The sequence below is a fragment of the Podarcis filfolensis genome (genome assembly GCF_964270895.1).
Source record: "Podarcis filfolensis genome assembly, chromosome: 4".
Classification (NCBI taxonomy): domain Eukaryota; kingdom Metazoa; phylum Chordata; class Lepidosauria; order Squamata; family Lacertidae; genus Podarcis; species Podarcis filfolensis.
Genome location: NC_139607.1, coordinates 71,441,042 through 71,466,031, shown reverse-complemented (window position 1 = coordinate 71,466,031; position 24,990 = coordinate 71,441,042). Strand labels below are relative to the sequence as shown.

The window sequence follows — 24,990 nt, the reverse complement described above, 5'->3', positions numbered from 1 at the left end:
TCAAGCTCATGTTCTGCTCCCTGGTTTCCCACAGGCATTTGGTTGGCCACTGTGAGAACAGGATGCTGGACTACGTGGACCATTGACCTGATCCAACAGACTGTTCTTGTGTTTCTATGGAAGGTGATTTGAAGAAAGAAATACAGGGGTACCTCAGGTTAAGAACTTAATTTGTTCTTGAGGTCCTTTCTTAACCTGAAACTGTTCTTAACCTGAGGTACCACTTTAGCTAATGGGGCCTCCCACTGCCCCCACACAGTTTCTTTTCTCACCCTGAAGCAAAGTTCTTAGCCCAAGGTACTATTTCTGGGTTAGTGGAGTCTGTAACCTGAAGCGTCTGTAACCTGAGGTACCACTGTAAGGTAAAGGTAAAGGGACCCCTGACCATTAGGTCCAGTCGTGACCAACTCTGGGGTTGTGGTCTCATCTCACTTTATTGGCTGAGGGAGCCGGTGTACAGCTTCCGGGTCATGTGGCCAGCATGACTAAACCGCTTCTGGCAAACCAGAGCAGCACACGGAAACGCCTTTTACCTTCCCGCCAGAGCGGTACCTATTTATCTACTTGCACTTGCATTTATCTACTTGCACTGCTGACTTTCTGATCGGCAGGTCGTAGCCTCTGTGGTTTAACCCACAGCACTACCCGCGTTAGCGGAGTCTGTAACCTGAAGCATCTGTAACCCGAGGTACCACTGTAGGCACATTCTAAGTCCACCACTTGAACCGTGCTTGCATGTTACAGGAGAAAGGCAGAACTTCCAACTGCAGTTATAGATTGAGCACAGTGAGAAGCTCTTACTCCCACCCCAGTTCCCAATCCTAAAAGCTATGGTACACTGTTGGATTTCACCCTTGACTTGAACATTTCAGCTACTTATCAGGCAGGGTTTTAAAAAAATGAATATTGTACCAGCTTGTATCAGGGCAAGAATGGAAGGAAAATTTAAGCTATTCTGGCCTTGTTTCAGTCTTGATTAAAATCCGTCCTCTGAAAGCGCTGTTAGCTTGCAGGGACGGAGAATCGCCACACAGATGCCAATGGAGGATCTCCTCCAATGCCAACTGCACCTTCAAAACAGAAGTTTTCATCAGGACAGCAGCATGCTAGGAAGGATTGGCTGCTGTGATTAGTTATCTCTCACAAATGGCAATGCAAGTTGCATGAAAGAAAAACATGTTGCAAGTTAGGTGGAAAAGCACATTTAACTTCAAGTATAGTTTAGGTTTGAGTGTTGGGAGTATGAGATGTCTGTGTGTAAAAAGAGTGGTATGTGTTGGAAAGCAAAGTAGGCGCAGAAAGGATTTTAAAAAAAAGCTTGTTTCATGGGTTTCCACTTAATCAGTCCTTCTTTTTAAAATTATTTGTTCTTTAAATCGTTGTCAATGTAGCATGGCTGAATGTCATTTACAGTGCAATCCTACCCATGTTTGCTCAGAAGGAAGGGTCGTTTAGTGCAATGTGATTTGATACCAGGCCACTGAATATAGGATTGCCATAGTTTCTTTTATACTCGTGGAAATGTATTTGATTGCTTCATGTTAATCAGCTTTACTTTTCAAGAGATTCTCATGTTACAATTGTGCCACCTCCTTTTTCTCTTCCTTTGTGTGAACGCCAAAGCAAGTGACACTGTCCATTTTTCCATACGCTTTAAAGATTATCCCCTCTTTCATAACTGTTATGCAAACTTTACATAACCTCCACAATTTCCCAGTTGAAAACGAGATGATGGTACCTTTAAAAAAACAAAAAAAAACCCTGATTGACAGAAATCTCATAGCACTAGTGTATAATAATAATAATAATAATAATAATAATAATAATAATAATACATTTCTTAACAACTGAGAAACAAATGTATTTACATTTTTAGATGCCACCAATCTGTGGTTTTTTGCTTCTTTTTATTTCCATCACCCCCAAACTTGTTCTCACACACTTTAGATTTCTCAGAACTTCAAAGTGATATGTTAGTCATTTTCTACATGCAGTAGCAGATCAAGAAAATATGCCTCGGGAATAGGCTTCAGTATTACAGAATCAATACATGCCAAAAACTAGTTCACATAGATGGATTCTGTAGTGCAGTATTGCTGTTAAGTGAGTTCTTAGGAAGGAACTGCCCCCATTATTGTACTTTTGGAGCAAGGATTGCATGGCTCAATTGGTTAGAGCATGGTGCTGATAACACGAAGGTTACAGGTTTGAGCCCCGCAGCTGCATTTCCCTGCACTACGGGGGATTGGACTAGATCAGGGGTCAGCAAACTTTTTCAGCATGGGGCCGGTCCACTGTCCCTCAGACCTTGTGGGGGGGGGGGCAGACTATATTTTGAAAAAATAATAATGAACGAATTCCTATGCCTCACAAATAACCCAGAGATGCATTTTAAATAAAAGCACACATTCTACTCATGTAAAAACACGCTGATTCCCGGACCGTCCGTGGGCCGGATTGAGAAGGCGATTGGGCCGGATCCAGCCCCCGGTCCTTAGTTTGCCTCCCCATGGACTAAATGGTCCTCAGGGTCCCTTCCAAGACTACAATTCTATGATTCTAAGGATAGTGTGCAAGAATGAGGTCCAAAAGGGGAACCTGTCATTTCCCCAGAAACAGATGGTCTTCGTTCTTGGAAAGGCAAAGGAACCTTTCTCATCCAAGCAGGCAACAGTTCCTCTTGTCCCAGGATACAAAGCCTGAGATGGGGAGCCTGGGGGCAGGAAGAGGTGTTGTAAAGATAGGAAGCTGTGGGGAAAGGTTATCTTGGCACAGGAAACAAAAGATTCATACAAGCCTGTTGCAAGTTTCCTTTTGAAACATGTTTCTTTGAAACTGCCTGCAGCTTGCAAGTTGGTCTTTTGTGAGAAGGTAATGAAGCATGCAGGGACAAATAAGCCTCTGATAAGACATGCTTTTGACCACAGACACGTGCCCTTTCAGAGCAACGCAGGGAATTTTGGAAAGGGCAAAAATCAGAATTATGAATTGCAGATTTTTCTCACTGTTTCTTTTCAGAAAATAATTTTTATCATGTCTGCTGTCCGTGTGTTCAAATGCAAGGACTGCTTCACTGTACGTGTCCAGTGACTTTGCAGCGAAAGTGGAATAATAGTTTCCTGGTTTGTGCACAAAAAGTGGGGGAAACATTTTTGGACCATAGCTTGGGCCACCGCTCAGTGGTAGAGTGTCTGCCTTGCATGAAGAAGATTCCAGGTTGAACCCCTGAAACCCTGAAACCCTGGCAAGATCTCTGAACCCCTGGCGAGCTATTGCCGGTCTACATAGAGAATTGTTTTGTTCGCACATAATGCTGAGCCGAGGTTTATTAATATGTGGTTTCTTAAATGATGGGCTAGCATTAATGTGAACCCAGGCCAGGCAGCTTAACTATGGTTTATTAACTATGACCAAAGCTCACTCATTAACCAAATGTTGTGGCTGGCTCACAAAACATTAGTTAACATCCACCATAGCGTAGCATCTAGACAGCATCTTAAAAAGCAGAGACATCACCTTGCCAACAAAGGTCCATATAGTTAAAGCCATGGTTTTCCCAGTAGTGATGTATGGAAGTGAGAGCTGGACCATAAAGAATGGTCTGATCGTCGAAGAATTGATGCTTTTGAATTATGGTGCTGGAGGAGACTCTTGAGAGTCCCATGGACTGCAAGAAGATCAAACCTATCCATTCTTCAGGAAATCAGCCCTGAGTGCTCACTGGAAGGACAGATCCTGAAGCTGAGGCTCCAAAACTTTGGCCACCTCATGAGAAGAGAAGACTCCCTGGAAAAGACTCTGATGTTGGGAAAGATGGAGGGCACAAGGAGAAGGGGACAACAGAGGACGAGATGGTTGGACAGTGTTCTCGAAGCTACCAGCATGAGTCTGACCAAACTGCGGGAGGCAGTGGAAGACAGGAGTGCCTGGCGTGCTCTGGTCCATGAGGTCACGAAGAGTCGGACACGACTAAACGACTAAACAACAACATAGCTTAGCATTATTTGTGAACTTGGACCTCCTTCTTAACTATGGTTAATGAGCTGTCATTGCCCCAAAGCATTAGCGCTGTGAGTGAAGAGTGGTTCTTCTTGGCTTGCATCTCCTTTAATGGGGAAAGGGAATGTAATAAGCCACAGTTTAAGTGACCATCTACTTGATGCCTCAGTTTTAACTGTGGTTAATGTTAACTTTGGCATAGTGTTATGTGCAAACAAGGTCAATACTGGGCTAAGTGGACCCAGTGGTCTGACTTGGTATAGGGAAGATCCCTGTGTTCTTAAGAAAAGCAACAATGTGTGTGACCATCGCACATTATTATCTAAACACGAGTTGCACATTGTTTCCTACAGAGTCAAAGGTATTTTGTAACAAGTGAAGTGGTTCTGAAAATCAGACTGCTGTTGCAAAAGTCTCCTTGAAACCTGCCTTTATAGACTGGGTGCATGAATTGTAACTGCAGCTTGGCCTTTTAGTGCTTTGATTTTAGCTTACAATTGGAATGCTCACATTACTTCTCCAATGCAACCCTTTTCAATCTATATAAAAAGCAATCCAGTATATAGCATCTCTGGGTCAGTCTTCCTTTCCTGTAAATATATTTTTAGAAAATGAGGTATTCTGCTGTCAGGAAATAAAAGGATAGAGAAGGGAAGGGAAGGGAAGGGAAGACTAGAGCAGGAATGGGGAACCTTTGGCTCACCAGATGTTCCTGAACAACAAATCCCACTAACCCTAGCTCAGCAGCATCTGAATGGTGTTAGGATGGGCTGAAAGACCCAAATAATAATAATAATAATAATAATAATAATAATAATAATAATAATATAATATCATGATACAGTTAATACTGTTAGGAGCAGAAAAATCACACTGGCTCATTAGGGAAAACACATATCAGAGCAACAGTGGATTGTGCCTTTATTGGGACGGCCTAAAAGATCAGAGTAGTGAGCAGAGTTGAACTTATCCGGTAAGCAAAAACAAAAATTAAAATCCAAAGGTTATGGGAAAAGAGAATGTATATATTTCAGGGCCTGTTGAGAAACCCAAGCCTGCAGTTTGTAATGGAATGGGAGGGGCGTGTTGAGCCTGACTTACTTAGGAGCAGTGATCCATGTTGTGGAAGAGAACCATTCAAATTCATATACCCTGAAGTTTTGTGCCCATTAAATATGGTCTGGATCCCCCCCATACCATTTGAAACAGAGTAAGGGGGCATACAAACAGAAGAGAGGGAGAGGAAATACCATACACAGCCCAAAGTGCTTGCACTAGCAAAGCTGTTTAGCTGGATGCCAGCCACCCTGTTCTCTCTACCACCACTGATGAGATCTCTATGCCCAGGGGGCTTTACATGAACATACGAGAGAGTCTCCCTCTCCAGTGGCAGAGCAGCACTCATAGATCTTATAACAGCCCCTTAGCCATCATTCTGCCAGATTAAGGATTGCTCTGTAAGTAACAAAGTTGCTATGGGAAAAAATGGGGGAGGGCAATGTGCTTTCATTATCTGTATCCCAGGGATCTACAGATCCAGTCAGCTTTGGCAGTGCTTGTAAGTAGGAACAGCTTCTTGCTGATTGATTGTTTTAGAAGTCAGTAGCTTTCTGAAAAAAAGAAGTTTAATTGGCTGTCTAGCATTCTGCTTGCTGGGCTTTTTTATTTCTATTTGTTTGGCCAAGTGCTCAGCAGCATGTTTTGTTTCACAATGAAGCTCTTCAGAAACAAGACACTCCCTACTGTCAGCGTAATTTGCCTCTTTCCTCGTAAGCACTAACGTAATGAATGTCCATGCTACTCCTGCGACAGGATATAAGGAATGTTTCCTTCCTTGACCTATCTGTGAACTTCTAAAAAAAATAAAAATACCCATTATCTCATATAATTGTATGTTTAATGCATTTTCCATTACATTGCCGTTTCTGTTCAAACAAGGTAATCCATGCCTCTAATAGTATTATTCCTGCCTTTGCCTTCTGTGGCTTGTAAATCAGGCTAGAGCAATTGATGGCCCATAGGCTAAAAGTATGTGCATGGGAGAGAGGTATTCTGTATCTAGATGTTTTATCTCTCATAGGGGTTTTTGGACACAGTGCGCCCCATCTATGTTAAGCATATGGAATCCATAACCATGAAGCCCTCTCCGCAAGCAGGCAACTGCTTAATTTATAGCAGTTGCCCAGAAACCAGCCATGCAGCTTGTGCAGCAAAATGCATTTATATCTTAAACTAGTGTCCTGCTGGATCAGGCCAAAATACCCACAGTGGCTAACTAGACTTCTTGGGAAGTCAGAAAAGAGGACAGCAGACCTTCTGTGCTCCCCAGCAGCTGAGGTTCCTGAGGTTCCACACAGTTGTCATTACCAGTAGGCACATGTTCTCCATGGATCTGTCCAGTCCACTTTTAAAGGCATCTAACATAATTGCCAGAAAAAAAGCAGAAAGCAGAGACATCACCTTGCCATCAAAGGCCCGTATAGTAAAAGCTATGGTTTTCCCAGTAGTGATGTATGTAATTGAGAGCTGGACCATAAAGAAGGCAGATCGCCAAAGAATCGATGCTTTTGAATTATGGTGCTGGAGGAGACTCTTGAGAGTCTCATGGACTGCAAGAAGATCAAACCTATCCATTCTTAAGGAAATCAGCCCTGAGTGCTTACTGGAAGGACAGATCCTGAAGCTGAGGCTCCAATACTTTGGCCACCTCATGAGAAGAGGAGACTCCCTGGAAAAGACTCTGATGTTGGGAAAGATGGAGGGCACAAGGAGAAGAGGACGACAGAGGACGAAATGGTTGGACAGTGTTCTCAAAGCTACCAGCATGAGTTTGACCAAACTGTGGGAGGCAGTGGAAGACAGGAGTGCCTGGCGTGCTCTGGTCCATGAGGTCACGAAGAGTCGGACACGACTAAACGACTAAACAACAACATAATTGCCATCGTCAGCAGTTCGCAGCAGTGAGTTCCATAAATTAAACACGTGTTGCATGAATAAGTAGTCATTTCTGCATCTGCTGCTACTCCACGGTGGCTGGTGCCCATTGGGGTGGAAGGCAGGCAGACCAATAGTAGGTGGCGCCAGAGCCAATTGGAGAAGGGGAGAACTTGTTCTAGTTTAGCCCCTCTCCTCTTCCCCACTGAGTTCTGCAAGGGGCAGCACTCGTACACTGCAACTGACCCACCTCCATTGCTGCTGTGCAATTTCCTCATTGGAGGAACCTGAGTTTTAGTATCACGAATGAGAGGGAATTCTTTCTTTCTCCATGCCAGGCATAACTGTATACATTTCTAGCATCAAGCTGTTTGGGAAGCCACTAGTCTCCCTATGTGGCCCACAACCTGCTTTTCCTCACTTCTTCCCCTGTGCAGCAATGAGACTCGAAAATACGCTTCCACTTGAACTAATGGAAGGATGCTTTCAAATTTAATTGCTGCACAGAGGACATTTGGGAGGGAGGAGTTTCAACTGGAGAGGGAAGGATTAACCCTCTTCTCCCTGTGTGCTATGACTCTCTCTCTCTTGCCCTTTCACTTCATAATTAGGCTTGGGAAAAATCTTGTGAGTGTTTTTTCCCCAATATGAATTTTTGCATGGGAGGGAACTTGGTGTAGTTTGTAGCTTTGGAGGGAATGTTACCGGTAACTCTAGTAACAGGCTCTCTGAAAATCACCCCCCACTACAATAATTTCAGGACAGAGGTATGTGTGTGTGGGGGGGGGGGTGAATATGGATGGATGTGTAGCTGGGGGAGATATAATATAAATTAGTGTGTGTTAGGTATGGGAATTAATGAATGCTTTACCTTCCCAAACAAAACGTAAAACTTTCTCTCATCTATGCTGGCACACTCATCTGCTTGAGCGGGCAGTGTTTCATTTTGCAAAAATAATTTATTTCCCTGAAGGTCCCATAGGGTTGCCATATTTTGAAGAGCAAAAAAGAGGAAACATTTGCTGAGTTTTACTTTTAACTATGAATTGCTATGATGACTCTGCCCATGAAAAAAGAGAACAGGTCCTGGAAAAAGAGGATAGATAGTCCATGGTGGTACCTGCTTGTGGATGAGATGGGTTAAGCTTTGATGTTTAATGTGGATGAGTCACTCTGGCTCAGTTCACATGGCTGGATAAGACAAACAATTTTCACCAGGCAACCCCAAACTTGGCCCTCCAGCTGTTTTGGGACTACAACTCCCACCACCCCTAGCTAACAGGACCAGTGGTCAGGGATGATGGCAACTGTAGCCCCAAAACAACTGAAGGGTCGAGTTTGGGGATGCCTGATTTTGACTGTAGCTGCTCATTGATGTGGTTCTGCTCCATGTGCATAATTCAGACCTAAGCTAACTGGTCCATCACTCCCTAGACTCAATCACTCAGCATGAATTCATTTCTCAAATGCAAGCTATTCTGTGAGACTTTATATCAATACCACCCCCCTCTTTTAAAAAAAAATTATTAGCAATTTCAACATAACAAATTATCAAACCACATACATTATTTTTCCCCTTCCATCCCCCCTCCTCTCCCCCACCAAAGACTTCCCTCAGCTCCTCTCTTTGATTCCTCAGCACATATTATTCTCTGCATGTTATAAAATTTTACATATCCTTACATTATCTATCTAACATGTTATCAACCAATAAATCTGTGTATGTTTATTCAAAACCTGCCAAGGAGTCCAGTTCATTTTGTTGCCTTTTAAAATAATTTGTAAAAAGCTCCCATTCTTCCTTAAAGCCACAGTTGTTCTTATCCCACAATTTATATGTCAGTTTAGCCAACTCTGCATAACTCATCACTTTTCCTTGTCACTGTTCTTTCGTTGGGATTTCCTCATATATCAATACAAACTTAGTTTGAGGAAGTTCCTAAACATGCAGCACTGTTAAGTACTTTTGGAGTGCCCATGACAACGGATGTTGCAGAAGTTGAACTTCTCCAATTCTACTATCCTTAGCTTCTCAAGGTCTTTTGCTGTCTTAAATAAGGGCCAAAGTAGATGTGACACCAAGTGAATTGTTAGGAAAAGCACCCCCTTCAGCACAGGGGAAAAATTTTCATCGGGCATGTAGCTGCAGAAGGAACCACTTTTGCGTACAGTCTCTATGGAAATAATTTCTGTACCTTCTATTACAATATAAAACTCTGATGTGCTTTCTGCTTTCTAATGATACATTGAGTCCTATGTCCAGGTTGACCTTATTTATTCATTATCCTTGGCTGCCTGTTGTTTCTAGGACTCCTCCCCTGGAATAATGACTTGGTGCTACATCTTTCTACCTTCAAGTTACAACTACACACACACACACACACAGCGAGAGAGAGAGAGAGAGAAAGAGAAAGAGAGAGACACCCCTCTTTTTCTGATCTAGGCATGTTTACCTGAAGAAGGACTTAACACTGTGCTCTGCCTCTGTCTCCCACAACTGCTTATGCCCCTGGTCAGCCCCTCTTTTTCCTAGCCCTCTAAAGTGCTGTTGCACCTGTGCCCCGCTTTCTGGCTTCTTGGAGGCCTCTGCCTAGCCACTGTGACAAGAGAATGCTGGACTAAGTGGGCTTTTGGTTGGGTTCTTAAGTGCCCTGGTTCCCAAATTTTGTTGCCACTTTGTCAAATTTCTTTCTCCTTTGGTTGGAAACTAAAGGAGTGCCTCTTACTGAGCCAGATATGACTCAAAGGCTTCTGAACAGAAGTAGATACCACATTTATGTAGAGTCCACCTGATATGAGGTCCTCGCCAACCCCTTTTTCTTATTGGCAGAGGAAGAGACAATAGCAACATCACATACTGCTGCTTCTTATTCATCTACGAGGGATCGCCAAAGAAGAAGATATATTGCCCACAATCCTCCCACACTTCCTTTGTTTGCTTGTTCTTATATTGATCATTCTGTTTCCTTCACCTGCAGATAAGGAGGGCCCAGTGCTGTTGGTAGCCTCCATTCTGGCAAGGATTCTCTGTAATTTAAGAGCTACTTGGACGGCAGACATGCTCAGGAAAGGGAAGCCTTCCACACCACTTCACCATGTAGGAAAACGTTTCAAGCTGCTAAATGACTACCTGCCAGGCAACTGTTAAATGCATGGGAGTTCTGCCAGAAAAAAGTGCTTTGCTGTTTGAAATGTTCACCCACAGCTTCCTCTTTCTTTTATCTGGGTGCTAAGAGCAAGTGGGAGGAGTCTAATAGAGACCAAAGCTCTTGCAGAGTTCAAGTGGGTTGCTTCTTATGAAGGTCATGGTGCATCCACATTTAGAATACTCTGCTTGGTTTTCTCCTCCCCACTCCCAAGCTCAAAAAGGATGCTGTACAGATGTGTACAGGTAAAAACAAGAGGCAAAAAAGCAGTTATGTGGGCAGGAGTCATAGCATCCTGCTGCAAAACAAGAGGCTTTACAAATATAATTTGGAAGGAAGGTAGCAGAGGTTCATGGTTATGAACTTTTGTAGGCCTGGTGAATACAGAAATTGTTTCCCCTCAACACCCTAGAATGCATTGGAAGTTGAAAGTTTTAAATTAAAAAGCTGACCAATTTTTAAAAATAAAATGCATCTGATCAAATAAAACCACAGAGAATCACCAGTGAAAACCTATATTGGAAAAGAAGCAAAGGAGATCGTGAAATACCTGCCCTAACAAGATATTTTCAAGCAGTAAAACTTGGCCCGTATCTCAAGGTGATTTAAAATAGGCAAAGCAATTAAGGCAGAAAAAAGAGATCTATAATAGCAGTTCTGGAAACTGTTACGGTACAACTAAGAACATACGTTATTGATTCTCAAGTCTTGACATCCACTCTAAATCTGTATTAAAAGTTTGGCGTAAACACTAACATCAGTTACCCTCAAGCAGCATTCAAAACTCCCATGGTTCTAGGCACGTTTTGTGACAAGTAATTTCAATAGCATGAGCAGTTTCTGAGGTCTGGGTGCAGTGCTGCACCTAAGATTTCAGATTAAAACTGCAGAGTGGAAGGAAAGGAGGACCTTTTTCTGCCTCCCCACTTCCAGCCACTCTCTGAAGACCGGAGAAGGGACCCTCTTAAGAATATTAGAGGGGAGGGCAGAGGAAGCATGGCTTTGTTTTTTGCAGTCTTCAGAAGAGGACTAGACCATGTGAAAAATGAACATAAGATTTTAGCTGCAGTTCATTTATTTTCAGCTTTGTATTCTTGTTATTTAAAAAGTATGCCTAGACATTCCGTTGTTGTGCCCATAACCTAGGTTTAAGGTGCCATTTAGCTCCTAGCCTTCATATCTCTGTTTCTAACACTGCCCCCAAGCATATCCCCAAGTACATCTTGGCTCACAAATAAATTCACTAGTATAGTGTTCAAAAATACTGGAAGTTTCTCTCTCTTTTTTTAATGGATTATTTATGGGCACATAATTTCATATAAACAAGTAACATTGATTCTGCACAACTGCCACAATCTTTCCAGCTAAGGCATATTGCCAGTCAACTGAAAATGCATTCCAAATATCTTTGTGAATATAGATCTTTTGAAAGAGATGCTGATTCACTCAGACCAGACAGAGCATCTTAATTAGCAAAATATACCAGATATTGTAAGATACCAATTTTGATTAACTATCTCTAACATTTAAAAAAATGAGAAAGATTTATCAATATATAATCTCTATATGGAAACTGAATAACAGTTCTGGCTGTTTAATACTGCATCATCACTACTGATAAGTGTAAATCATAAAGAAAAGCTTAAAAAATTTGTATAGGAGTAGCATTTGACAACTACGCAGATTAAGCAAAATATATAAAACTCATCTGATACTGGAGGTGTAAATCAGTAAAATATGAATTTGTGCATATATGCTGATGTTCTGTTGAGATAAGGAACTTTTGAACAATGTATTATATTATCTAGGAACCCTAAAACAGTCATGCTATGTACGATTTGGACAGAAGTTGAAAACGTTCTGTCTTTCGATTTGCAGATGTTATTGGAGAAATGAAAATCCGCCTCCCATATCAGAATGGCTGAGAAAAATCTGGGGAATAACACTGCTGTTTAAATTAACATACTGAGCAAGAGCTAGAAGAATTATCCAATGAAATAAATTAACAGCACGATTAACCCATAAAATCTACTTTCATGATTATCTAGAGGCTGAATTGCGTTCAGGCACCTTGTATTTGTGATATTAGTCCCTGTTGGTGTGTTGTTGTCTGTCCGGTAAAAGTCCAGGATGGTTTTCTGATTCTGGGCCTGTCCTTTAGCTTTCCTTGTGTAAAGGGGGGCCCTTGAGGCTTGGGCACAAATGAGTACCATCTTCCCCTATTGCAATGATGGCCAAACTTGGCCCTCCAGCTGTTTATGGACTACAACTCCCATCATCCCTCGCTAACAGGACCAGTGGTCAGGGATGATGGGAATTGTAGTCCCCAAACAGCTGGAGGGCCAAGTTTGGCCATCACTATCCTATTATAAGCTTTTTGTAACCCAGGAAGATGAAGGAAATAATTGAAATTCCTTATTTAAAGATATAAGAATTCTTATTGAGGCCAGCTTCCTCCCAGGTTGGCCAGTTTGTTTCTCGTAATGATTGATTCTCAGCCTCGTCTCCAAGGCGATTTATATGTAGCAACTTAAAACACTTCTTCGTTCACTACACTGTGGAATTATTTAAAAGGGGACAGGCCACCTAGACTGGCAAACGGCAAACAACAAACAACACAGTCCCTAGCCCTCAGGTCTCCAAAATAATGGGGAGTTGATAAAACAAGTCCAAGTTAAGTCTAATTAAAAGCTGTGTTAAAGCCAAATTAAAATATCAATAATTCCAGTTTCTGTTTCAGCCGCTTCCCGCGCCTCCACTCTATAAAAGGGGATGTCAACAAAACAGAGAAGCCCCAGGCCTGTTAATTGCTGTTAATCTGCTCTCCAGCTTCCAAGTTAAAATAACAGTTGAAAGTTGATACAATACTTGGTTTAAAACAGGTTAAAATCAAATAAAACTCAGTTTAGATCTGTGGCGCTCTGGAGCTGTCTGTCGGACCTGTCGCCATCTTAACCGGAAGAGGGACCCCCATCAAGTTACTGGGATGGGTGGAAAACTTTGTCCCCTCCCCTCCCCTGTGCTGTGTCTATGTCATCCCTCCATTTTTACCCCCCCCCCCCCCAAATAAGTAGGGTCTCCGTGGGACAGAAAAATCACTTTGGGTACCTGATCCAACCTCTGGGTTTGGGGGTTAGTGACCTTTACTTTAGGGAGTCTTTTAATTACTGAGCATTCAGAATACTAGTAGACCAAAACACACTGTTCCTGCAAAAAAAAACACAACCATTGTTGATTTTTGCTTTCTGGCTTACTGCTATCAGGATAGCTTAAGATACCCTGAGAAAGCAAACAGTTTAGTGCTATGAAAATAAGTAACTTTACAAAAACCTATGAATGTAGTATTTATGTTGGCACAAGGAAGAAAACTGATCCTCTGGCATTTTAAAATAGGAGCAGTGTTTGCAAGCCATTTGAAGAATGGCAGCAAGGATTAGATTTGCTGGAAGGAATACACAGTAGGGCAGTTTAGATGCACAATTTAATGTGTTTAAAGCATCCGTGAGGAGCTAGTTGGGCTTCATAGACTTCCCCTGCTGTACGTGTAGTTGCAACCAGTGCCCACTTCCCCCATCAGCTGTATGTTTGGCAACAGCAAGAGGCTTGTCCATACTTAGGGAGATCATTGGCCACAGTTGTCAAATGCATGGTTGGTTGGGTGAGGATAGCATGCCAGTCATGGGGGTAGGCCTAGCCTGCAGAGCACATGGCCCTGTGACAGGGAATCCAAATTTTTTAAAAGGCAAATATGCCCATCTTTCTCTTCGTCTCACTCTGTCTTCCCTTAAGGAAAGGGTAGGTAATCTTTTCTGGCCAGCAAGTCATATTCTTATCTCCTTACTCCTGGTGGAACAAATTTGACAAGTGGGTGGGCTGACCACCTGCACTACGACATAAGGTGAAGCTGCACTTTGAAGCCCCAATTTCTGGGACTTCAAAGCACAGGGCTGCCTGAAAGCCCTTTTTCAAACAGCTTGTGTCTGTACTGAGTGACTCCAGAGGGGTCGCTGTTAAAACAAGAAAACATCTTCTGGCACCTTAAAATATTTTTATGTGTTGATTTATTTTGAAACTTATACTCCACCTTTAAGTGTTACCACTCCCAGGGCAGTGTTTAAAGCAATTTAAAACAACAACAGTTTCCATCAATAATGTTAGCAGTAATAGGAATCAGTAACAGTCCTGGGACTGCAGAGCTGAAGGCAGTCGGGGAAGTATGAGCCACTGAGAAGCTCCCACTGCCTCCCAGGGAGAACATCATGACAACCAGGAAGGCAACCTGATCCCACTCAGAGATGTAGTAGCTGCTTCAGTGCTTGCTATCCTTCTCACTCACTTTTTCCTTTTGCTGTCAAATCTGTTGATGTTATTACATGTATGCCTTGCTGTTCCTGCAAGGAGCTCAAGGTAGTTTATCATTTTAACAATATTTCAAAACCATATTAAAACAACAGAGCTGCAAAAATGCAGCAATACAAACTTCAAATGTCCATAAAGATGGCAAAAGTAGTTTCTTTCCCAAACAGGTTTTATCTTAAACAATTGCAAACACAGTAAGTAAAGAGTCCACTTGCGATATATCAGTGGTTCAGTGCTCAGACGCCATACCAGTAAATCAGACATTTTGTTGCTAGAGAGCTTAGTCATCGAGCTTTGTAGTAAATAATATACAGTGGTACCTTGGGTTAAGTTCTTAATTTGTTTTGGAGGTCTGTTCTTAACCTGAAACTGATCTTAACCTGAAGCACCACTTTAGCTAATGGGGCCTCCTGCTGCGCCGCCGGAGCACGATTTCTATTCTCATCCTGAAGCAAAGTTCTTAACCCGAGGTACTATTTCTGGGTTAGTGGAGTCTGTAACCTGAAGCGTCTGTAACCTGAAGCGTATGTCACCCAAGGTACCCCTGTACAAGAGAAGACAGAATGTAAACAACTATGCAGGGTATATCTTTAAAGCAGGGTATATCTGTCCCCATTTTCATGTTTCCATCGGGAGGAGCATAGAAAGAGGACAATGTCCTTCAGTTTGTTAAACCTCCTTGAGATATACTAGGCAGTGACAGATATTAAAGTCAGATGCCAGCCAGTACTCCTTGGGAATTGGGTTCCAGACACGTCCATGGCATTAGCTGTGGATAACATGTCATGCATCTGATGAGGATTTGCTCCCCACCAAAGCTTATGCTGCAACTCATTTGGTGGTCTTTCGGGCACCATGGCATTTTTGTTCCTTTTTTTTATAGAATTGTGATTGTCTTGTACACTCTGGGCAATACAGCAGGCTTACCAAGTTCAGTAAGTAGTGATCATAGGGAGGAATTCAGGAAGTCAAGCCTTTGCTCAAGCCTTTGCAGATTAGAATCAATTCACATCATTTTATATGTTTGCCAAGCATAAATAGTTTTTTTTCTAGCTAGAGCAGGCACAACTCTGCCCAGGTTAACAATCCATAAAATTTAGAGCCCTTCCTTTCCATGTGTGTCATGAACTGAAACAGCTGGGTGTGGGTATCTGCTGTCCAGAAATTCTTGTTTGATGGATTTGTTAGGTTATACAAATACACTGGATGGTCAGACGTGCTCAAAAATGCAAAGTGTTTTAACAATTAGAGCTGTAACGTGTTAGATTGTTGTTGCTGGGGTTTTTAAAAGTTGTAATTAATAGAGAATCTGCCCACCTAAATTCACGAGAGAGGTATGCAAAATTAGCATTTCATCTAAAAATGAAACAAGTGTTCAAGAGGGTCTGAAACATAGTTTCATGCTTTTAAGGCAGAATGTTGAACCATTTGAGTTCATTTGATGAACGCTTTACGGCAACTTTTCCCAACTTGGTGCCCCCAGCTGTTTTCCCCTCCCCAAAGTTACAACTTCCCATCAGCCCCAGTTGTTGTTGCCAGGGATTATTATGATGTATTTATTTATATCCCACCTTCTTCCGTGAAAGGGACTCAAGGCAGCTTACATATAAAAATAAGAACAGCTAAAAACATAGAGAATTTATTTTTTAAAAAAATTAAAATTAAATTAAAACTATATGTATACATATAAAAATATATCAAAGCTATACAAATAATACCAATAAAAGCAACACGGTGCCATTGAAAGCAGTCAGTTGGAAGGAACAAGAAATGGGTGGCACACAGATGTCCTTAGCCGGGACATCTCAGCATCATGGATGTGGTGCAACTAAAGACCCTACATCTGGATGTGGAATTGGACAAAATGTGTTGGGTCACTTAGGCTGCCATCTTAACCCCTGCTATGTGGGCATCGTGGTCAGCACTATGGCCCCTGGCTCAGTATGAGGGGTGCTTCTGAACCTCTCCTTTGAAACCCAAAGGAAAACAGGCAGTAGGGAAAAAGAACATCCCTTCTTTCCTCTCCCAAGGACTTGCTGTTACGCTACTGCTTGAGTTAGAGTCACCTTTTGGTTGACCAGACAAGTCCTACAAAAGGGCAGTTTCCCTCCCCACTGGCTTCTCCTTCCTGGCTGATCTGCCCAGATCCAACAAGTATGGCCTTCTCTGTTGCACTTCCAACAGGAGATGGGAGTAGTAGTTGAGAAGGCACCAGATTGAGGTAGTAGGTTTTATGGAGTTAGCACAACTCATGTCATCTTGGCCCCATTGAGGAAAGAAATGCTAGAGTCCCTTCCCCTCCGCTGCTCCCTGGCCATCTGTGCTCTTGAGCATTTAAATCAGCCTTGGTTCTCCATTTAATAGAGTGCTCTCTTGCGTAAATCTGAAGTCTATGCTTGTTGGGGGGTTTATAGAGGTTTTCCATTTTGCTGAAGCAGGTTGACCAAGATGCTCAGTTCAGAAAGCCATGTTTAGGAAATAGTATATTAGAGAGAATGCGCTGAGCTGCTTTCAGCAAGCCACAATATTTGCTACAGAGGAGGTGTTTTACATAAAGCGGAAAGGAAACAAGCTGAAAACAAAGACAGAGAACAAATATAGGAACAGATTGCTACGAGGCCCTTAACCAGGATCACGGAGGATATTATTACAGAACTTAGCTTTGATAGCTGGTCAAACAGTTGTGAAAGATCTACCATTTTTCCAGGCTCAGAGCAAAGCCTATGCAAGATTTGTTTCATGACTGGTTTATTTAAACACCTTAAAACCTATTGAGCAAACACAGCTGCCTTCATATCATATTAATAGGCAAGCATGTCAATGAACCCCTTTGTACTTTAGCTGGAATTCGAGTGAGTAGTCCATACACTTAAAGAAAACCTGTGAAACTGATAAATGACAGGTGACAGATTATTTTCTTTCTTTCTTTCTTTCTTTCTTTCTTTCTTTCTTTCTTTCTTTCTTTCTCCCAAATAGAAATAACACTAACGATTCTCTTTTGAACTTTTGTTTCAGATTTGACAGTCATGAAACGGATCATATGTGCGATTCTCTTGGGTGCGGGAGTGATGTATGTTATACTACACCGAAACCTGCGAAGGACAAATGACTATTGGTAATTACAACATCTTCTTAGACTTAGACAAACTACCTGTTAATTTGTCACTGCAAATCTGTCCCAGAATTGTTTGGCTGTACCTCTGCAATTGCATGTCTTATTCAGGAGCTGGAAAACGTGTTGGTAGGTTAGTTAGCAAACGTGTCTGAGGAAAAACCAAATGACTGCAGAATTACTTATGACATTATAGGCAAGTGTCTCTGACCCTTCTCCCATCCCTGGCCTGAGAGGGACTTAATCTGAAAAGGTAGCACTACCTTATTTTGACTAAGGATGCTTGAGGATTTCACAGTTTTAAGTGATTTTCAATACCCAAACTGGAACACCATGATGCTTTAATTTTTACACTTTTCTGAAGTCTTCAGTACAGGAAGACAATATGGTTATACAGTTCCCGAATCATAAATTTATTCTTGAAAGAGGATTTCATTATCTCTGTGAAGCCTGGTTCCTATTTACAGGAGGGCGGTAATTCAACTGTGTTGGTACATGTAAGATTAGTATGCTGATTAGTATGTACCTCTTAAGGGTCAGGATGGTTGCTGTACATTCTGGATTGAATTTAAGACAGGAGCTTGTATCAGGGTCATAGATAGTTCATGAATGGTACATTTTATCTGAAACGTATGCCAGTTGCACTGACGCCATGATCCATAGACAAACCACGAGAAAAGCCCAGACTTAGCACCCATTGTTAACCTGCTTACTTATCTTTTCTCTGAATTAAAAAGCCCCAAATGCTGCAACCTTCCTTCTTAAAACTATTCCAAATGTAGTTGCACCATAGATTTATATAACCACACTATAATATCGGCAGTGTCCTTTTCAATTTAGCTTGTGTCGTATGGCAGTGTGGGTGGGGCATGTCATGTTTCAAAGCTTTCTGCATTCAGCTCTATTAAAGTTTTCTTTTGGGTGCTTTTTATCAGTCATTGAACTTGCAGAATAAGTAGCCCATAAACCAGGGAAGAAGCATATGCAGTTCAGCATCACGTGTTGTGTAGTTTAAGGCATATGGCTCTTGTGCACTGAAAACACTGCAACCTAGAAAGACTTAATTTGAGATTGAAGGCTGTGGCAGGTCTTATGGATTGTTTGTAAATAAAATGGAGTGTGTGTGTGTGTGTGTATAAAATTTTGCTTCAGATGTTCACTACCTCCTATCAGTCTGTCTATTTTAATGAATTTGTCGTTGTTGTTCTAGGTTGCCCCCTACAGATGGAGGAGACAGAAAAGGACAAATAATAGGTTGCCCTTACAAACCTGGCGTTTCATCTTTAATAAAGTAAGGGAAAAGGGGGAAAGGGGTCATCAACCCAGATTACTAATGGTCACCATGTGCTGAATGGGCTTGCAGTCCCCTCTTCCAAAAGCAAGGGTGGGCGACTTCTTTTCTGTTGCTAGTTGCATTCCCTTGATGGTAATCTGTTGGTGTCCACATGTTGGTGGCGGGTGGAGCTAGACACAAATATATTTTGGATTTACAAATAAAGACCAGTTTTCACCGTGGCTACCAAAGGTTAGAATTCGCAGTCCTATGCAGATTCTACTCACAATACAATACAATACAATACAATAATCTTTATTGTCATTGTCCCATACAGAACAACAAAATTGAAAAATCTACATAAGACATTCAAAAACCAACAAGCCTGCTATCCCAGCTATCCCAACCTGGTTAGCCCCTAAAAACTCTGATACCCCATTTTTAAATACAATATACTACCCTAGAGATTCCTTACACCGCATTTAAAACCAAAATCGCATTTGGATAGAAACTGTTTCTCAGGTGGCTAGTCCTAGTCTTTATAACCCTGTACCTTCTTCCAGAAGGCAGAAGCTGAAAGAGATCATTTCCGGGGTGTGCACTATCCTGCACTATCTCTGCAGCTTTCTTATGACACCTGGAAGCGTAGATTTGATCCAAGGTGGGAAGAGTAAACCCTATTGAATTTGATGGGGTTACTCTCAAATAAGTATACTCATGAGGTTTTTTTTTAAAGCATTACAGATCAATACAGTTTTCTGGAAAGCAAGTGAAGACAATTATTTTCTGACTTAGCATGTGTGCTCACATACCTCACTTATCAGACATTTACCCTAAGTGATGCAGTCAGGAAAAAGAACAACACCCACACCAGTTCATGTTACACCCCCCCAAAAAAAATACTGGTCCTTCTAGTTGTTCTGCACTAACTACACAGAAAGAAGGCAAAAAGCCAAGGAAAATAAGCAAGGCATGAACAAGCAGGAAGGAACTCTGATGGGATAGAAGAGTGGGGCAGCTTCAGAAGGTACTAAGGGCCATGTTCAATAAGGTGGTGGCTTGCATGCGGCTCCTGATACACAGGCTTCCCATCTGAACCCCAAAAGAACAAGTTTGTAGCAGAAGCAGCTCACCAGGTGGGATGGAGCCACTACACTAACTTCTCATCAGGTGGGTTGCTGCTGTTGATCAGGAGGGGCAAGATAACAGGGAGGTATTTGTGGTGCAAATTACCAGCAGGAACACCAGATTGGTTCTACCAGCGTGTTTGCACTGCACCAGCCTCCCTACTGCCTCGCTCCTCTCCCTCCAGTAAGCAACAGCAGCCTACTCGCTGGAGGTTCAGGCTGCCTTTGTGACATAGTGCACCATTTACCAATTTAGGCTGCTGCACTTTCTGTACGACTGTCTGGCCTCAGTTATTCACACCCTGTTATTCTCCAGCTTAAACTACTGCAAGGTGTTAACCTGGGCTACCTTTGAAGGTGGTTTGGGAACTGCAGTTCATCCAAAATATGGCTATGACTTGAAAAACCAATGCAGTTCAACACCAAGTATGTTGTATCAGTGCAGTATAACCAAACTACTTTATACAAGTCAAGTGTGGGCACAGACCACCCTAAGTGCAGATTTATGTACAATAAGAGCAGGGACCTCTTTTTCACCAGTGCAGCACTAGAGCCACAAAAACATGAGGATTAGTACCAAGCAATGTGTATCAGGCATCGAGCCTGTATGCCAGACGCCAGCTGGTTTTTGTCTATAAAAGCTACACTTGCCAGAATGTACATATGAAAATGTTTCACTTCCGTTTTCTGTTCTGCTTTAACAGCCTTCACAAATGACACACTCCCTCCTAAAAGGAGTTTTTTAGGCACTTTAATCCATCTTCCTGTTTTCCTGTACTATTAAATACTGCATTTTATTCAGTCTTTCATAGGATATAAAAGTCACTTCTGGAAATCTAGTGGAAGTTTTGCTCTCATTTCAGTGATCATTGCTTCCAGAAAAGGCATTTACTATGGAATAGTCAGGCTTATTGGGCATCCATAACAAATGTTTTCTGAGCACTTAGTCTTAGAGAGGTGATGAAAACCTTTGAATGTATGTCTGAAGGGAGATTTTGGATGTTGTTGTTTAGTTGTTTAGTCGTGTCCGACTCTTCATGATCCCATGGACCAGAGCACGCCAGGCACTCCTGTCTTCCACTGCCTCCCGCAGTTTGGTCAAACTCATGCTGGTAGCTTTGAGAACACTATCCAACCATCTCGCCCTCTGTCGTCCCCTTCTCCTTGTGCCCTCCATCTTTCCCAACATCAGGGTCTTTTCCAGGGAGTCTTCTCTTCTCATGAGGTGGCCAAAGTATTGGAGCCTCAGCTTCACGATCTGTCCTTCCAGTGAGCACTCAGGGCTGATTTCCTTCAGAATGGATAGGTTTGATCCTCTTGCAGTCCATGGGACTCTCAAGAGTCTCCTCCAGCACCATAATTCAAAAGCATCAATTCTTTGGCAATCAGCCTTCTTTATGGTCCAGATCTGACTTCCATACATCACTACTGGGAGATTTTGGATAGGTGAGAGCAAATCAATGAAGTTTAATTTAGAAAAGATGGGAGTTCTGAGTGTTGAACAGACTGCTGTATGAGTTTTGGATGAAGTTGCATTCCATCTAAAAGAGCCAGGTGCACAGCTTGGGGGTTCTCTTGGATTATGTGCAATCTGGAGACACTGGTGACCTAGTAAGCTAGGAGTGCCTCGGTTTATGCTAGTTCACTAGCCACAGCTCTTTCGGGAGAAACAGATCTTGCCTCAGCTACACATGCTCTGGTTGCATGCAGAGGAAATTATGCAATATGTAGGACTGCCTTTAAAGACAGTTCAGAAACTTTAGCCTGCACAGAATACAACTTTTAAGATACAGTCAAACCTCGGATCCCGAACGCCTCTGTTTTGGAATGTTTTGGCTCCCAAATACCGAAAACCCAAACTAAATACTCTAGTTTTTGAATGTTTTTCAGAAGCCGAACATCCAACATGGTTTCCGCTTGGGTGCAGGACATTCCTGGGACCAGTTGGAAACCGTGCCTCAGTTGTCGAACATTTCGGAAGCTGAACGAGCTTCCAGAATGGATTACGTTCGACAACTGAGGTTTGACTGTCAGTGGCGTAGCGTGGGTTGTCAGCACCCGGGGCAAGGCAAGTAATTTGCGCCTCCTAACCCGTGGATTTGCGCCCCCTAACCCGTGGATTTGCGCCCCCTAACCCTAACCCCCAGATGTTGCGCCCGGTGCGGCCGGCCCCCCTGCACCCCCCACGCTACGCCACTGTTGACTGTACTTGTGGGAACCAAGCAACACTGTGCTGTCTACAGTGGCTGCCTCTTTGTTTCCAGGCTCAGTTTAAAGTGCTTGTTTTGACCTTTAAAACACTGAAAGATTGGGGACCAGTTCTGCACTCATATGAATCTTCCTAGATCCTACAACCAGGCTCAGAGGCCCTGCTTTCTGTATAATAATAATAATAATAATAATAACAACAACAACAGTCATCAAAGCTCATCACCGAAGCGGACATCAAAGACAGGGCCTTTCTTCTGGTTGCCCCACATTTCTGGAAATCTCTCCCTAAATAAGTACACATGACTTTCCCTCTACTATTACGTAGACCTTTCAAATTTACTTGTTTCATTCATTTTTTTATTGATGTGTTGTATGTGCTGGTTGTTAACTACTCCCATTTTTATTTGTTTTGGGGTTATTTATAATGCATTAAAATTATTGTCTGTTCTTGTCTGAAATGTTGGTAAGCAGTCTTGGGATGGTTTCTTTTTTGGCACCAAAACGTGGCATTTTATAAAACAAATGAACTAACATTTTAATATTTCCCCCCTCTTTTTTCCTCTAGGGGGGAAAAATTCTATCCTTTTCTGTGCATTAACGATTTTGTAAAAGTGTCTGGGGACCATGGAAGTCACAGGATCGAACTACCTTATGGAATAAAAGGAGCGGGTAAGCCATTGATATGTGCTGCATTAAATATAAGGTTATGCAAGATTAAATGATGAAAGTGAACCTTTCATTATTTATTAATGGGTGTAAAGTTTTTTCTGAGGTGTTGCTGTTTAAAGGCAGTATGGGACACCACCAAGCAGATATGGAAAATGTAGAATGAGATTTCCTGCTTCCCCCTCCTCATTCCACTTCAAACATGGTATTGCATGCACCCTTCTTTACCTGCTTATAATTAGGGTGGAGAGGAGAAATTGAATGTTTTGGAAGGTCCATGCAATATTTCATTTTAAACATTTGAATTGCAGGTGGTGCCTGCAGGGATATGGAATGTGCAGAATGGGCCCAATTTAATTGTGAGGATGCATATCACAGAAACGTTCTGGCACCTTGGTTGGGAGCAGGGAATTATAGGCTGCTTCCATATATTTCCATCAATTAACATGGAATAGAGATAAGCATAAGAAACTTGTATTCTTCATAATCTTTGTATGACTGTTGCCACTGGGGTTTTAAGTCTCTGCTCCAACAGTGTTCATGAGATTAAAAGGCCATAAACTTATTTAACAAACTCACACTGACCTCTGACAATTTAATATTTTATTTAAAAATGCACATAACACAATTACGTTTAATTTTGTTGGTACAATAAAGTGCTGATTCTTAATTAATGATTTTTCTAAAATAATTTGTATTACAGAAAGGTATTTTCATATGGCACTTTCAAGACTACAAAACTGCAGAGTATTCACTGAAGATGATAGGTGAGGTTCTTTTTGTGTTATTGCCAACTGTTGATGAAAAATACAGTCTTTGGATTGATATAATTGCTACCATTTTAGCTGAGATTAAGGCCCATGTAAAAAAACAAACAACAAACCCAGCCGCCCAGGACACACAAGATGGAATTGCTCACTGCATAGCTCAGTTGAGTTCTAAATGCAAATTGGAACTCAAAAGGATTTGCCCTTTTGATTGTTCATTTAAAGAAAAAAAAAAATCTGGGCAGTTCTTCAATTGTTGACATCAATATTCATTCATTTTTTCATTCATTTTAAAAATCTTGTTGGCCATTTTAATTATGATGATGATTTTAATTTATTATCTACTCTTTAGCGTAAGGTCACAGGGCAGGTTACAATCATTTAAAAGAAAAAAATTTAAAAAAATCCAGTTTAAAAACATGTAATTAGAAAAACATACCAAAAAAGGGTCTTGTGAAAAATAGAATGGGTCCTGAAAATATACATTCAATTACCTGCCCTTCACCAGCTGGTCCCATTTTAATGTCCTGGATCCATGTGATTTCTACACCATAACTTCATATTTGAGGGTGGCTTAATTTTTAAATACAGTGGTACCTCAGGTTACATATGCTTCAGGTTACATACGCTTCAGGTTACAGACTCTGCTATCCCAGAAATAGTGCTTCAGGTTAAGAACTTTGCTTCAGGATGAGAATAGAAATTGGGCTCCGGCAGCGCGGTGGCAGCAGGAGGCCCCATTAGCTAAAGTGGTGCTTCAGGTTAAGAACAGTTTCAGGTTAAGATTGGACCTCCGGAACGAATTAAGTACTTAACCTGAGGTACCACTGTATGGATAAGGTAGAACTAAGAACATAAGAAGAGCCCTGCTATACCAGACCAAAGGCCCATCTAATCCAGGATTCTGTCCTCACAGTGGCTAGCCAGATGCCTGTGGAAAGAGAATGTTGTTTTCCCAACATGGGGTTCAAACCCACAACCCTGTCATTAAGAGCCTCATGCTCTACCAACTGAGTTATCTTGGTCCATTCGTGTTGCCTGTGATACTGCACTGTTAGGATCCCATGACTCCCATGACTACTAATCTTTCACTCTATTCAATTCATGCCTGTGACAGCAACTCCCTTCTGAAGATTCCTTAGGGCAGCACAGGGGAAACCAACCACCTGATGGCAAACAGAGTCTTTCTCCCCTCCCAGTTCTCTGGAAGCGGCTCTCTTAGGGCTGGAGGGTGAGGCAATGCAGGTGGAAAAAGCCATTACATGTTGGTCAACACAGAGTCTCTCACCTCTCATATTGTGGTAGCGAATTCCATTGTGCTTTGTGAAGAAGTACTTCTTTTTGTCTGTCCCAGATCTCCCAACATTTAGCTTCAACTCCCAACATTTGGATCACC

At 42.0% G+C, this 24,990-nt stretch overlaps 1 protein-coding gene across 6 annotated transcripts in view; it reads left to right on the top strand.

The window, feature by feature from the left end:
• ST3GAL6 (ST3 beta-galactoside alpha-2,3-sialyltransferase 6) overlaps window positions 1-24,990 on the top strand; it is a 45,697-nt gene that overhangs the window by 10,556 nt on the left and 10,151 nt on the right. For 5 of the 6 annotated variants that reach the window (XM_083611716.1, XM_083611718.1, XM_083611713.1 and 2 more), the window contains exons 2-5: window positions 17,454-17,553; window positions 18,761-18,841; window positions 22,727-22,830; window positions 23,531-23,594. In XM_083611716.1, coding sequence (XP_083467842.1) covers window positions 17,465-17,553; window positions 18,761-18,841; window positions 22,727-22,830; window positions 23,531-23,594 — 338 coding nt within the window. In that variant the 5' untranslated portion in view covers window positions 17,454-17,464. Of the gene's footprint in view, window positions 1-6,934; window positions 6,960-17,453; window positions 17,554-18,760; window positions 18,842-22,726; window positions 22,831-23,530; window positions 23,595-24,990 lie in introns of those variants that run through there. The other variant, XM_083611715.1, reaches the window with a different exon arrangement.